Consider the following 13326-nt stretch of genomic DNA (forward strand, 5'->3'; position numbering starts at 1 on the left):
AGATCCACATGCTCCAAATATCTTATTATTTCTATTCCTAGTACACATACTGTGATTGTTTCACCAGCACCACAGTATAGCTGTTGTAGTTAGCAGCTATGTTAAAGCCCAGAAAAGGCACAGGGTGACTTTGAGCCAATTGCTCCCTGGCTCTGACCTGAAGTTGATATAGGTAGCAAGGATACCTCTTGCACATGGCTATTAGAAAATTAAACTTCGGATGTCATTATGGTGGCCTATAAAAAGTAATAGTATCCATCTTTTCTATGGCTTCCGGATACTTCCTAAATAAGATTTTGAATGTGTTGGCTGGTACACTGTTGGGCTTTATCTTCTGAGGTTACTCTCTTTGGCGTAACTGTACCTTTCTGTTCCTGCTTCTCACATTGGGCTGAGTAAGGTATAGCGCCTTATCAATCTAACCATATAATGCATACTTGAACTCTTGTTCTGTGTCACTTCCATTAGTTTTCTGAGAATCAAACCCCTTTGCCTATTCCAGGTTGCAGCCAAGTGTTACCAGAAAGGAGGTGCTTTTGAGAAGGAGAAGTTGGCTCTGGCCCATAACACTGCCCTGAATATGAAATCCAAGAAAGTTAGCCCCAAGTAAGTTTGACTAGCAATGTGTCAGTATCATTTCAGATTTGCTCTGATGAGAGCAGCAGGTTAAATATATTGGTGTTAGATCAACAGTGTATGGAAATACTGTTTTGTTTCCCTTCCTCTAGGGAAAAGCAGTTGGAGTATTTGGAACTGGCTAAGACCTATTTGGAGTGCAATGAACCAAAGCTGTCCCTTAAGTGTCTGAGTTATGCCAAGGAGTTCCAGCTCTCTGCCCAGTTGTGTGAGAGGCTGGGAAAGGTAAGGCCTCCAACCTCCAACTGCTCCTGGGAGAACTGGGCTTCACTTGAACAGAATGGGGGATGTGACCCTTCACCTCTGCTTGTGGCCCTTTTCTTTCTCTACCTGCTCAAGCTTTTATAAGGCTCTGAAGATTGTGTGTGTGTGTGTGTGTGTGTGTATCTATGTCTGTGCTAACATTCAAGGCCTGATATTATCCAAGGGAAGCCAAACGTTTAAAACACAGGGCAGATGAGTATTGAATATTCCTGCCTTCTCTTTCCCTGTGTTCATAGTCTGAGATTAGCTTGGGCAAGTGGCCTAGTGTTAACATGAAGGTTTTTCTGTTTCTGGTAATTACTCTATATCTGCTGTGTCCAATCCAACAGCCATATGAGGCTATTTAATTTAAATTTTAAATTAATTAGAATGTACTACAATTAAAAAAATTCACACCCTCTGTCTCACTAGCCATATTGTGAGTGCTCACTATTATAGAATACTTCTGTCATTGCAGAAAGTCCTGTTGGACAGAACTGCTAGTCAGGAGCAGTTATTGATGGAGAGTCAACCAGCTGACAGTGGGCTGCAGACTGTTGTCTGAAGCAAGATTAATACAGAAGAGGGAAGTAAGCAGTTAGAGATTTTTATAGCTGTTTGGTGTTGCTGTGGACATCCAAGTAGTGGTTGTTTTCTTGGCAGTTCATTTTTCAGTGTATCAGTGGTGATGGATTAGAAATTTAAAACAATCGGTCTTTTACCAGAAGGAGTTGGAGATGTGCTTTAGAGTGTCCAACTGAGCTGTTGCATTTCCCCTGTGTCAGGTTTCATGATCCTCCAATAGAAAGACTGGTTTCCATGTCTTTGTCAAATGCAGTAATTCCTAGGATACTCAGAGCACCCTGGCCTCTGGAGGGGTAGTAGTAGAACCTACTAGGAAGTTTGAATGGTGACCTAAAGTCAATGTCTGAGAAGAGAAGGCCTTACTAACACTGCCTTCCCTGCTCCATGATTATTATAGGATGTGACTTCTCAAGATATGGGAAATGGAGACAAAATAGGGAGGGACACTGGAGAAAACATTTCAGTGTGGGTGGAATTTTGCGTCATATATTCCAGGAACTAGAATAGTTTCCAACCTCTTCAAGTTCTTTAGTCTCTGCTCTCCAGTTGTCAGTGCCACTCTGTTGAACTCTGAGCAGTAACTACACTCTTTCCTTTCTGCCTATCAGAACCTGCCAAGCCTGAGCTAGAGATCCTTCCCTTGTCTGCTTACCCACCTTGATCGCCTAACCTGTCCAGCACTGCTTCTGACAGTGGGGGTAGGGGAGACCAGTGGATCACAAGTGTAGCCCCCACAGCCTTCTCCAGGACTGCAGTTACTTCAAAGTGTGGAGGGTATCCTGTTCCTGGTATCAGCTTTCCTTCTACCTTTCTGCTTGCCCAAGTCTGGTTTCTAGGGCTTCTTCTACTTTTTCTTCCAGCACATTCCAGCAGTTCTAAAATCTATTCAGTAAAGAATCTGGTTCCTATCTTTGATGAGGCCCCCCATCCCTGGAAGGTCATTCAGTTCTCACCCAGTATTGTGATCATCTCCCCACTTTGACTAGCAAGATTAAAATTGACCACCTTGGCAATAGCCTGTGCTAAGTCATCAGGCCCAACTGTCTTCCTATTCCCAGTTCCCAAATGCATGCTATCTGTGCCAGTTAGCTGTTCACTGCTGCAACCAAAATACCTGACAAAAACAACTTAAAGGAGGAAAAGTTTATATGGGGCACATTGTTTCAGAGGTTCGGTCCATGGTTGGCTGGCACTATCGCTTCCAGCCACACTTCATTTGCCTGCAATTATTACCTGGTAATTCACTCAAATTACTAATTTATCAGATGGATTAATTCATTGATTAGGTTACAACTCTCATAATCTGATCATCTCATCACTGAATATTCCTGCATTATCACATAAGCTTTTCAGGAGACATTTTATATCCAAGCCAAGCCATAACACAGCATAGCATAGCATAACATAGCATAGCATAACATAACTCTATCCCTGGGAAGAAGTGTTTGTGTGGGTGCTATGGGAGTGTAAGTCCTCCTTTCAGGGCTTCCTATGCCTAGCTTGTGTCCTGCCTCTCTTCAGGAAGCAGTGTTGGTTTCCCTGGAAACCTTTCTGCACCCTTTCTGGAATGGGAGGTACAGCCTCCTCCAAGCAGGGCAACCAGAGGGGGAGTTGCCACTTAAAGCCAGCCCTCTCTTTTCTATCTCTCCTATTGGACACACACTTGACATCCAGTAGGCTTTCATGTATACACATGGATTTTTCTCTTGAGTAATTGGCATTGACGAGGGAGGAAAAGAGGGGTGGTTAAATGTAGAGGTTGTAAGGTTTTGTTTGTGTGACTGAGATTGGTCTAGAAGCTCCCTTGTCTATGAGGTCTCTGGATGTAGAAGAAACTCACATCTGTATCTGTTTATTTTAGCACTTCATGTATCTTATCTCATTAAAGATGAGATTTGGTGGAGGGGATCATCACATATATTTTGCTTGTTTCATTTTTATTTTTTCTCTTTGAGCCTAAGATGCAGCAAGTACAATTTTGAAATTAAACATTCAACAGATAGACCTCCTACTGTGTGCCAGGTGCTTTGTGAACAGGAGACCATAGAGAAGAGAGCTCAGTCTTTTCAGAGCCCCCCCCCATCTCCCTGTGCAGGAGAGATATAAATAGATAAATATATAGTATGTGAGATGTCAGTGAGGATGAGTGCTAAGAAGAATAAAACATGTGAGGGGAGAAGGGTTTGCTATTTTAGATAGTGGGGTCAGAGAGCTAACTTTTGAGCAGAAATTCTGAGGACAGCTGCTGGCAGACCTTATAGCCAGACTCTTATAGGCAAAAACTGTGAAGTGGGAGAATTTTGGTAAGTTTGAAGAATAGCAAGGAAGCCTGGTTGGCCAGAGTATAATGAGGAGGGTAGAATTTGTGCCATGAGTAAGAGAGGGTGGCAGGAAGAGAATATGTGGGGACTTGTTGCCTGTGGTAGGACCACACTTTGGTCAAGTGCAGTGGAGAGCCTGGGAATGTTTTGAATGGAGAAGTGACATGAAACTAATTAAGTGCTCTGTGGAGAGTTTTAGAGGGCAATAGAAGTGGAAAGGCCAGTTAGAAATGTAGTCTGAGATGATGGAGTTTACACTACATGATGGTGGTGGAGGTGGTGGAATGGGGTCATAGCTGGGAATTGAGGGGTTAGGTGATGGCCTAGATGATAAGTGTAAGAAGGAGAGTCAAATATATGTTTCTGTTCATGGCAAACCCACCTTGTTGGTTACAAAGCCCAATCATTGCATTTTATTTGTTCATTCTCTTCCTCTTCATGGCCAGTTTCCATTTAATAATAGATTTAATATTATGTGTCTGTGAATGCATGTGTTATTGAAGAAGTGTTTTTCACATTTTCCAGCACCATGGGGCGGCACATCTCCTCATGGTACTGTATGAACCTTTTATAGCATGTATTGCTAGGAGTGGACATCCACACTACCAAGTGTGACCATGTTCCTTTCCAGAATGGCCATACCACTTTGTGCATGAGATTTTTATGTTCCCTTCATTCTTGACTATGTCCAACACATACTGATTTTCTTTTAAAAAGTTAAGAATACTTCAAATAAAGGTAAAATTTTACTCTGTCCCAGATAAGAGATGCTGCTTATTTCTATAAGCGAAGTCAGTGCTACAAAGATGCTTTCAGATGCTTTGAGCAGATTCAAGAGTTTGATCTAGCACTCAAAATGTACTGCCAAGAGGAGCTTTTTGAGGAAGCTGCTATTGCAGTGGAAAAGTAAGTGTCTTCATTCTCTCCCATCTCTCTCCCTTCTCCTGCTCTCTGTGGGGGCAGGCTGCCCTGGGTGGTATTATCTTGCTGCTTCTGAAGTGCCTGGGATGTAATGACCTCCTCCCACTTGAGTGCAGCCTTAGTACTGAGTCAGGAAGTCCTTGAGACTAAGACTGTTTTCCACTCTTGATAAGCTTTGACACAGTTTCATGAGAGGGGGCCAAAGAAGATGAAGGGTTTGTTATGAGTGTGTATATAGCAGGCTATACCCACTCAGTCAGCAGAATAAAGGAGGACCCATCAGAGCTTCACTAGTCTCACATGAATCCATGCACACCTGGCGAGGGAAGAATCATGCGTTGGATAAGAGGAAGACTGGTACGATTGCTGATGTGTATATAGCACCCATGTCATCCTTTCTTGTTAATTGCCTTCAAGTTTATTGGAGTTGTATACTCAAAATAATTACCATGCTTTTATCAGAGCTGAAGGGAGTTTTATTCAAGGATAATTTTGACTGTGTATGAATTTTGCCCTATAGATTGGCTTTCAAACTTCATTCCTATTTGCTTGAGTTGTAACGACACTATATTTCACTAATTATGCATACTAATGCCTGATTTCTTTGAAGAAAGAAGATTTTATTATTTATAATTATTATACTGATAACTATATAGTGAAGCACTTATAAAAATGCTTGAATTCTTGATAAGTTTAGGTCTTTTAAAAAAATCTCCATGTGGGAGTTTTATTTAAATTACTCTGTGCTATATTTTGAAGGAAATTCCTATTGGTTGAGTGATAACAGGTTGACCTGTTTTTTTCAGGTATGAAGAAATGCTAAAGACCAAGACCTTTCCTATTTCCAAGCTCTCATATTCTGCCAGTCAATTTTATTTGGAAGCTGCAGCGAAGTACCTGAGTGCAAATAAGACCAAGGAAATGATGGCTGTCCTCTCAAAGCTAGACATAGAAGACCAGCTGGTATTCCTTAAGTCTCGAAAACGCCTAGCAGAAGCTGCAGACCTGCTGAACAGGGAAGGTCGGAGAGAAGAGGCTGCACTGTTGATGAAACAACATGGCTGCCTCCTGGAGGCTGCCAGACTCACGGCTGACAAGGACTTCCAGGCCTCCTGTCTGCTGGGGGTTGCCCGCCTCAATGTGGCCAGAGATTCTGACATAGAGCATACCAAGGCCATCCTAAGAGAAGCACTTGATCTCTGCTATCAAACCAGCCAACTGTCTGGCATTGCAGAGGCCCAATTTCTGCAGGGAGTAATTCTGAGAGACTTTCAGAAGCTCAAAGATGCCATCCTCAAGTTTGACACACTCAACCATTCAGCTGGAGTGGTGGAAGCACTCTACGAAGCAGCCAGTCAGTGTGAGGCTGAGCCTGAGAAGGTTCTGGCCCTGGCTCCAGGGGGCTTGGAAGTTCTTCTCAACCTGGTCAGGGCCCTTAAGAGAGTAACTAACAATGCTGAGAAGGAAATGGTCAAATCTTGCTTTGAATTTTTTGGAATTTCCCAGGTGGATGCCAAGTATTGCCAGATAGCTCAGAATGACCCTGGACCCATATTAAGAATAATTTTTGACCTGGATTTGAACTTGAAAGAGAAGAAAACGAAAGATCATTTCTTGATAATGACTGACCAAGTGAAATTAGCCCTCAACAAACACCTTTTGAGCAGGCTGTGTCAGATCACACAGAGCCTACTTGGGAAGACCTACCCAGGGATCTGTGCGAGGTTTATTGTAGGTTTAAAATGTGAGGATGAAAACTGTGAAGATTTTCACAGGCCTTTGCGTCGTTGTGAGGCCAAGTGTTTGGTTCAGTCCAAAATGCACCTGGTGGCAATCAATGGATTGCTTTTAGAAGCCAAAAAAGTATTTCCTAAAATCTTAGCTGAAGAACTTGAAGAAATAGATTATATTTTGTCTACAGATACATATGGCCTTTGCAAATCCTTTCTAAATGTCCTCTTCCCTAGGCATTTCCATCAGAGAGTGCTGTCAGAAAACCCCATGGCATGCAAAGAAATCCTCAAACCAAATTACAAATCATTCCGATCCTACAGGTTTGCCTTGAAAGAGTACATCCACTCTCTTTTTCAAAATGAAAGGGCACGCAGCCGTCGGGAGTCCACAGACCTGTGGCTGAGCGCCATGCAGGCTTTCCTTCTCTCCTCCAGCTACCCAGAGGAGTTTGGAAAGCTGCTCCACCAGGAGGAGGACAACTACAACAGGGAACTGAAAGCTCTGGAGTCTGAGAAAGAAGAGAGGGGCAGGGGGAGAAGCAGCAGGATGAAAGGAATAGAAGGAAAATTTGGCATGTTGGTACCCAACAAGGATGATGAAAGTGCAGAGAAGACCCATCTTTGCTTCATCCGGCTGCTGGAGAATTGCATCGACCAGTTATATGTGTACAGGAACCCAGAAGACTACAAGAGACTCTTTTTCCGATTTATGAACGTCCTCATCAAGAGGTGCAAAGAACCACTTATTCCCAGCATTGGAAACACAGTGGCCCTGTTGGAGTTCCAGTTCATCCACTGTGGGGTGGTGCTGGCCCGCCTCTGGAAGAACGCCATCCTGTGCCTCCCCAAGAGCTACATTGCACTCCTGCACTACTGGGAGTTCCTTTTCAGCAAGAAGGACAAAGAGCTTGGGGACGTGTTCTCCATCATTCAGGATTACAAACCGAAGGATGTGACAAGAGCCATTCAGGACTTCCGATTTCACCTATCCTACCTCGTCAAGGTGCTATGTGGCTATGAGAATGCAAACTTCAATGTCCTGCTTGATGCCTTCAGTGAAATAGATTATGTGGTCTCAGGTGAGGCTGAGCGGACACTGGTGCTGTGCTTGGTGATGCTCGTGAATGCTGAGGAGGTTCTGCAGCCATTCTGTAAGCCTCTTCTGTACCGCCACTTCCAGGAGATTGAGACGAGGCTGCAGCTAATGAGCATGGACTGTCCAGATCAAGTCCCTGAAAGGCTTCGGAAGGTGGTGAGGCGAGTGTTAATGGCTGTTAATGTGAAGTCTGTGGCCGAGGCACTCCAGGATCTGCTCTTTGAGCGAGACGAAGAGTACCTGATGGACTGTCACTGGCGGTGGGACAGTGTGCACACCAAAGGGTCTGTGGTTCGTGGCCTCTGTCATGAGGAGGTCAAATTAAATCGCTTACTCTGTGTGGGCCCAGTGGACTACTTTGCTGAACCCGAGTGTGAGTTTGGTCAGGATGAGACAGATGACCTGGCACTGGAAGACCGAGACCACCTCCTGGCTGCCATCCTTTCGCAGAAGCAGCGGAAGGCCTCCATCCAGCGCAAGTTGAGAAGAGCTTGCCTGGTGGTGTCTGTCTGCATCAGTTGGAGGAGACGAGTTCAGACCGAACGTGTCAGGGAGGAAGCTAGAGAGCCTGGGGTTGGGAACTTCAAAAGGGCTGATGTAGACAGGACCCAGTGTGATCTGTGTGGGGTGAAGTTCACCCGGAGCCCTGAGAACTACTTCAGCTCCAGCAAAGCATTTGAAGGAGCGGCTTCAGAGGCTGTGGTCCTTTCCAGGGCTGAGCTGGAAGGAAAGGAGTGTCGGGAGAGGACCAGTGAATCTTATGAGCAGCACATCCGCCTAGAAGCCCACCAGAGGCAGCAGGTGGCTTACCAGAAATACTCAGAATTTTTCCATGCGAAGGTAGACCCAGCCATTGATGAAGGCAAACTGGTAGTACAGGACATCGAGCAGAGTGTGTGGATCCGTAGTCACCTGGGCTCTAAAGAGCATAGCCACATGCTACAGAGGAAGGTCCAGGAGCACATCAAGAGGGTTTCAGATTTGGTGGAGGACCTCTACAGGCGAAAGGCCTGGGCTGGAGGTAAGAACCTGTGGAGATGGGGCCCAAACGGTGTTAGGCATGTTAGACACTCAGAGTTATGCTGTTTGTAGTGAGGGCCGACTTGGGGGGTGATGGGATCTTGGCATTAGTGGAAATATAAGAATTTTTGTCCTCAAATTATGGCAAAACCTTATTGTTTGGGCCACCCATTCCCCAATTAAAAAATTGTGATTATCTTTGGCCCTAGATGAGAACACGGTTTGCTAACTAATTATGTGGACAGGATATAGAAAGAATGTTTAAAGTTTTGAGAAAACTCTTTTAGGGTCTCCCAATTCATTAGTTCAGTGCTCTTTTCTTGAGCACCTATTATGTTCAGAACCTAGAGTAAGATTTGGAAGTGCATAGCTGTTTTCTTTTTTGTAGGAGGGTCCCTTCAGTCATATTCCAGTGTGGGCTTTGAATAATGAGAACTCCTCTGTGGTCTTAAAATCAAGTGTCCTCCAGCTTTCTTATAAGCTATTTCTTAGCAATACTGGGTGGAAGTTGTGTATAAAATTAGCAAAATTGCATATTTTAAAAATCTTCTATAATTCAGACACTCTCTTCAGTGTAAGTTTTAATGACATTTCGAGCGCAAGTTTCCTGGAAGGGTTTGTTATTGTCAGTCTCTGCAGATGTACAGTAAGGGCATAGGGCTAGCATTAAAGGCAGCTTTGTGGCAGCAAAAGGCAGCTTTAGGTCCCTTACCTTGTAAGGAAGCCTCTTTTCAGAGAAAGAGCAGACACACTAGCCCTTGGGCATGGGCACTTTGGCTCTAGTGCATGGTGTTCTGGTTCCTGCAACAGCCTCTTGACTCAGAACCCTTGTTCCTTGGTTTCTTCAGCGGAGGAGGCAATGACTCATCTGGTCAAAATTCTGGTCCTGTCAGTCAAGGATGCACAGGAGTGGTTGACAAAAACAGAACTCCGCTTAAGGGATGAAGGTAAGGAGTCCTTTTCTCCACAGACAGGTAACATTTTGGATCCTGTCTTTTTGTTGCTGTTGTTGTTTTGTTTGTTTGTTTTGTTAAAGATGGACATAATACCTTTATTTTATTTATTTATTTTTATGTTGTGCTGAAGGTCGAACCCAGTGCTTCACACGTGCTAGGCAAGTGCTCTACTGCTGAGCCCCAGCCCAAGCCAGGATCCTTTGGTTCTTGATGCTGCTGGCTCCTCAGTAAATGTGAAGTAGGGCTTCCTCCAATATCAGTAGCCGCTTCTCACTGTCTAGAAGTATCATGACAGTAATAAAACTATTAGCAACATAGTATTAAAGTTTCCCCATCAGACTGTGAAGGCCATTATTCTGGGCCCATTTTAGTTGCTAGAAACCTTTTGCTGCTAATGGACTAGTATTAATGATGTTCAGTCACTGCACATACTCAATACAGTGAAGGCCAAGGATAGGCAAAGTATTGTAAAACCATCCATTGATAAAATATTTGCCTTTGTTAATCATTCATTTAAATCAGTGGATATAACTGGGCATGATGGTGCATGTCTAATCCCAGTAGCTCAGGAGGCTGAGGCGGGAGGATTGCAAGTTCCAGGCCAGCCTCAGCAACTTAGAGAGGCCGTAAGCAACTTCGCAAGATCCTGTCTCAAAATAAAAATATAAAAAAGGTCTGGGAACATAGTTCAGTGGTAAATACCCCTGGGTTCAATCACCAGTACCAAAATTTAATTAATTAAACACACAAATCTGTGGATATTTTCTGAGCATATAATATATACTGGTGCTGTGTGGGTCTGGAAATATGCTTGTGAACAAAACAAACAAAACCAGTGGGGAAGCTTGCAACATCTTTCTATAGAGGGTTACAGGACTGAGAAGAGTGATTCAGGTTTCTTTGTTGGCAGTCAGAATTTCTTGACAAGTTCTGTGGGATGCACTGTGTCTTCCCTCTTGCCCATTCCAATTACTGCCCCTTCCCAGCTGGACCATACTTCCTTTTGCTCTGAGGATTTCATCAGCTTTGAATGCCCTTCCAGATGCTACTGGGAAATCCAGACCCCAGCACTGGGGAAAACTTGAAGGGACTTGGCACAAATATCTCTGCCACTTAAAAATAAAAACAAACAAACAAACAAAAACCCCACCCTTTACCATATAGTTCCTTCTGGGTACTATAATTTTGTGATTGTTTCAAAAGGAAGGTAATTAGCATACCAACTCAAGGGTATGGTTGAGTTTGCTTGATTTGCCACTTAAATGGCTTCTAGAAAGGCCAGAGGAACCAGCTAAAAAGAATTTATTCTGGAGAAGGGTGTTTACTTTGTCTCTTCTTGGGAAGCAATATTAGTACGCAAAGGAAAATTCACTTTGGCAGCACCCTAATAGAAAGCTTCATTTCTTTAATATAAAATGATTACAGAAATATTATATTTTACTAGGATGTTATGTTTTACAGTGGAATAAGGGAAAAATCACCTTTGCCTTGTCTCTGTTTCCTGTTTTTTTTTCTTGTTCCTTTTAGGTATTGTTCAGGAAGATGATTACGAAAATGAAGTTGAAGACTTTGGTGAACTCCGTCCTAGAAGACGTTCACGAAAATGTGGAAAGCAGAGAAAATACTAACATCTAAACACAGCTGCTGCCTCCTAAGCTTTCAGAACATTCCATTCTGTCTTAGAATTCTGAATGCTGGAGGGCAGAAGAGAATAAGACTGTAAATTAGCATTAAAAAAAATAGAGTATGGGGGGTGTCTAACACCACCTTTGCTTGTTGTTATTTCTCTTTCAGTGGTGGCTTAGGGTCTGATTGCTCCCTCACCTGCAGGTACTTTGTGTTTTCCAAGTTAAGGTCTAACAGTATTACTCCCACTAGACATGTTCAGGTTAGAGGAGTCCTGTTGAAGGGAACATTGGGACTCCTTGCCCCAAAGCTCCCAGGCTCTCTGGTTCAATCCCTTCATGACAAGAGTCAGTAGAAGGGGGTTAGTCATTTAAGATGGACACCCCTCATCTCAGAGTTGCCACTGCTTGGGGCCAGGAAATCCCTCTGTGCATCTCCTGCCACACTGCTGCAGCAGTGAGTAGTATAAGAGCTGTATGTGCCCAGGGTCCATGTGGGCCCTACTGCCAGCCACCCCGAGCCTAGGTCGCATCCTCGTTATCTCTGAGCCCACTTGTAGCGTAGTTCCTTCCGTTATATATGTTAGTCTTTTATCTATATGGCAACTTTTCTGCCCTCCCTCCCTCCATCTTTTGTGACCATTCTCAGCTACCTGTGCAAGTCACGATTAGACTACCTCAGAATGTAGTCAAGAACTCACCCAGCATCCTTGGGACGCCCTTTCCCTCTAGGGGAATGTTGCCTGGCGTTCCTGGCCTGCCTCTCCAAGGTGGTCCTAATTCCACTTTGGCTATGGTGCAGACATTACAAAAAGTATTTTGTATGTAGCACTAGGTGTCCAGATTTCTTGGTTTCTCCCTGGCATGTTTGCCTCCCAAGCTTAGGTTGACATATTGATGTGTTTCTACCCACTGAGCTCACGACTATGGGATAGTGTCCTGCAGAACTGCAGGTTAGAAACAAGTGGGCAGAGGAGGAAGCCAGCTCTACAGTGCCAATTCTTCAAGATTTGGCTGTGCATCACTGCCATGTGGCTGAGAGGCCCTGTAAGAGGGACTTGCATGTGAGCTGTTTGCAGGAGGCCAATGTCCCCCTACACCCACTGAGCCAGCACCATCGATCTGGTCCTTGGGAAGCCTTCATGCCTCTCTGATGGTTACTGCCCATCCTTAGCCCACTCAGCCTAGCCTGGTATGAAAGGTCAGGTTCATGTTGGTCTTTGATTGTTCTGTCCTCATAGCTGAACCAACTTCCCCCATGTAGCTGCTGCTTTAGCTGCTCAATGTTGTCCCTTCCTTGTCTTTCTATGTCTTTCAATGACTTGTTTCCTTGAAATGTTTGTTTCTAATTTTATTAGGTTATGTTTCTAATTTTTATTCCAGGTGTTTTTATAAACTTTACTTGCCAGAAAAAGAAAAGGAAAGAAATCAAATATTGCTGTATTATCACATTTTTATAAAGTTAAATCATTTCTCTTACCACTGTCCTGTTGTTTATTTCTAATCTTTACTAAGAGAAAAGGGGTAAATTTTGAAGATGGTTCCTTATGGTCAGCTGATTGATGCTGGCCAGAGCAGAAGCTTTTTGTGCCTGCTGAAATTAAGAAATCCAGTGTTAGAGAAACACAGCTCAGTGAAGGGACAAACAGGTGGTTGGAGTGTTCTTGTGAGCCCTCCTTGTGCATATTCTTTCCAGTCTGGGTGCTCTTCAAGCATGTGGGGTTTGGAAAGTAAGGAGCTTTGTCACTGCTACACCAGGACATTCCCTTGGAGCTAGGAGACTGTTTCCTATTACTTATGAGCCATGTGACTTGGAGAAGGTCAGATCTGTTCAACCCTGAGTACAGCACCACCCTTGGGGCCTCATGATCTAATGTGGTGGGTGAGTGGGAGACGTGTGTGTGTGAAAATACTGTGGTGATAGAAATGTGCCTTGAATAGAGGTGGTAGCAATACTTATGTAACCCAGCAGAGCTTTAGTTTCCCCCTTTGAGAAATTGGTCTAGAATTCCTTCCTGCCAGAGTGGTTTCCTGAGCCATTGCCATGGGTCTGATTACCCTCAGTCTTGGTGTTGTGATGTCAGTGTTCACTTGTGTGGAGTGAGCAGGACACTTGAGCCTTAGCAAGTATTCAATACTATTCTTTTTTTTTTTTTTAAAAAAAACATTTTTAGTTGTAGATGGACACAA

At 43.8% G+C, this 13326-nt stretch overlaps 1 protein-coding gene across 4 annotated transcripts in view; it reads left to right on the plus strand.

The window, feature by feature from the left end:
* The window catches only part of Trank1 (tetratricopeptide repeat and ankyrin repeat containing 1), a 99528-nt gene extending 86913 nt beyond the window's left edge, over positions 1-12615 (plus strand). For all 4 annotated transcript variants that reach the window (XM_078038160.1, XM_078038159.1, XM_013361226.4 and 1 more), the window contains 6 exons: positions 503-606; positions 729-861; positions 4546-4691; positions 5513-8556; positions 9404-9502; positions 11039-12615. In XM_078038160.1, coding sequence (XP_077894286.1) covers positions 503-606; positions 729-861; positions 4546-4691; positions 5513-8556; positions 9404-9502; positions 11039-11139 — 3627 coding nt within the window. In that variant the 3' untranslated portion in view covers positions 11140-12615. The remainder of the gene's footprint in view (positions 1-502; positions 607-728; positions 862-4545; positions 4692-5512; positions 8557-9403; positions 9503-11038) is intronic.
* The last annotated feature ends 711 nt before the right edge of the window (positions 12616-13326 follow it).

Source organism: Ictidomys tridecemlineatus, chromosome 2, assembly GCF_052094955.1.
Source record: "Ictidomys tridecemlineatus isolate mIctTri1 chromosome 2, mIctTri1.hap1, whole genome shotgun sequence".
Taxonomy (NCBI): Eukaryota; Metazoa; Chordata; class Mammalia; order Rodentia; family Sciuridae; genus Ictidomys; species Ictidomys tridecemlineatus.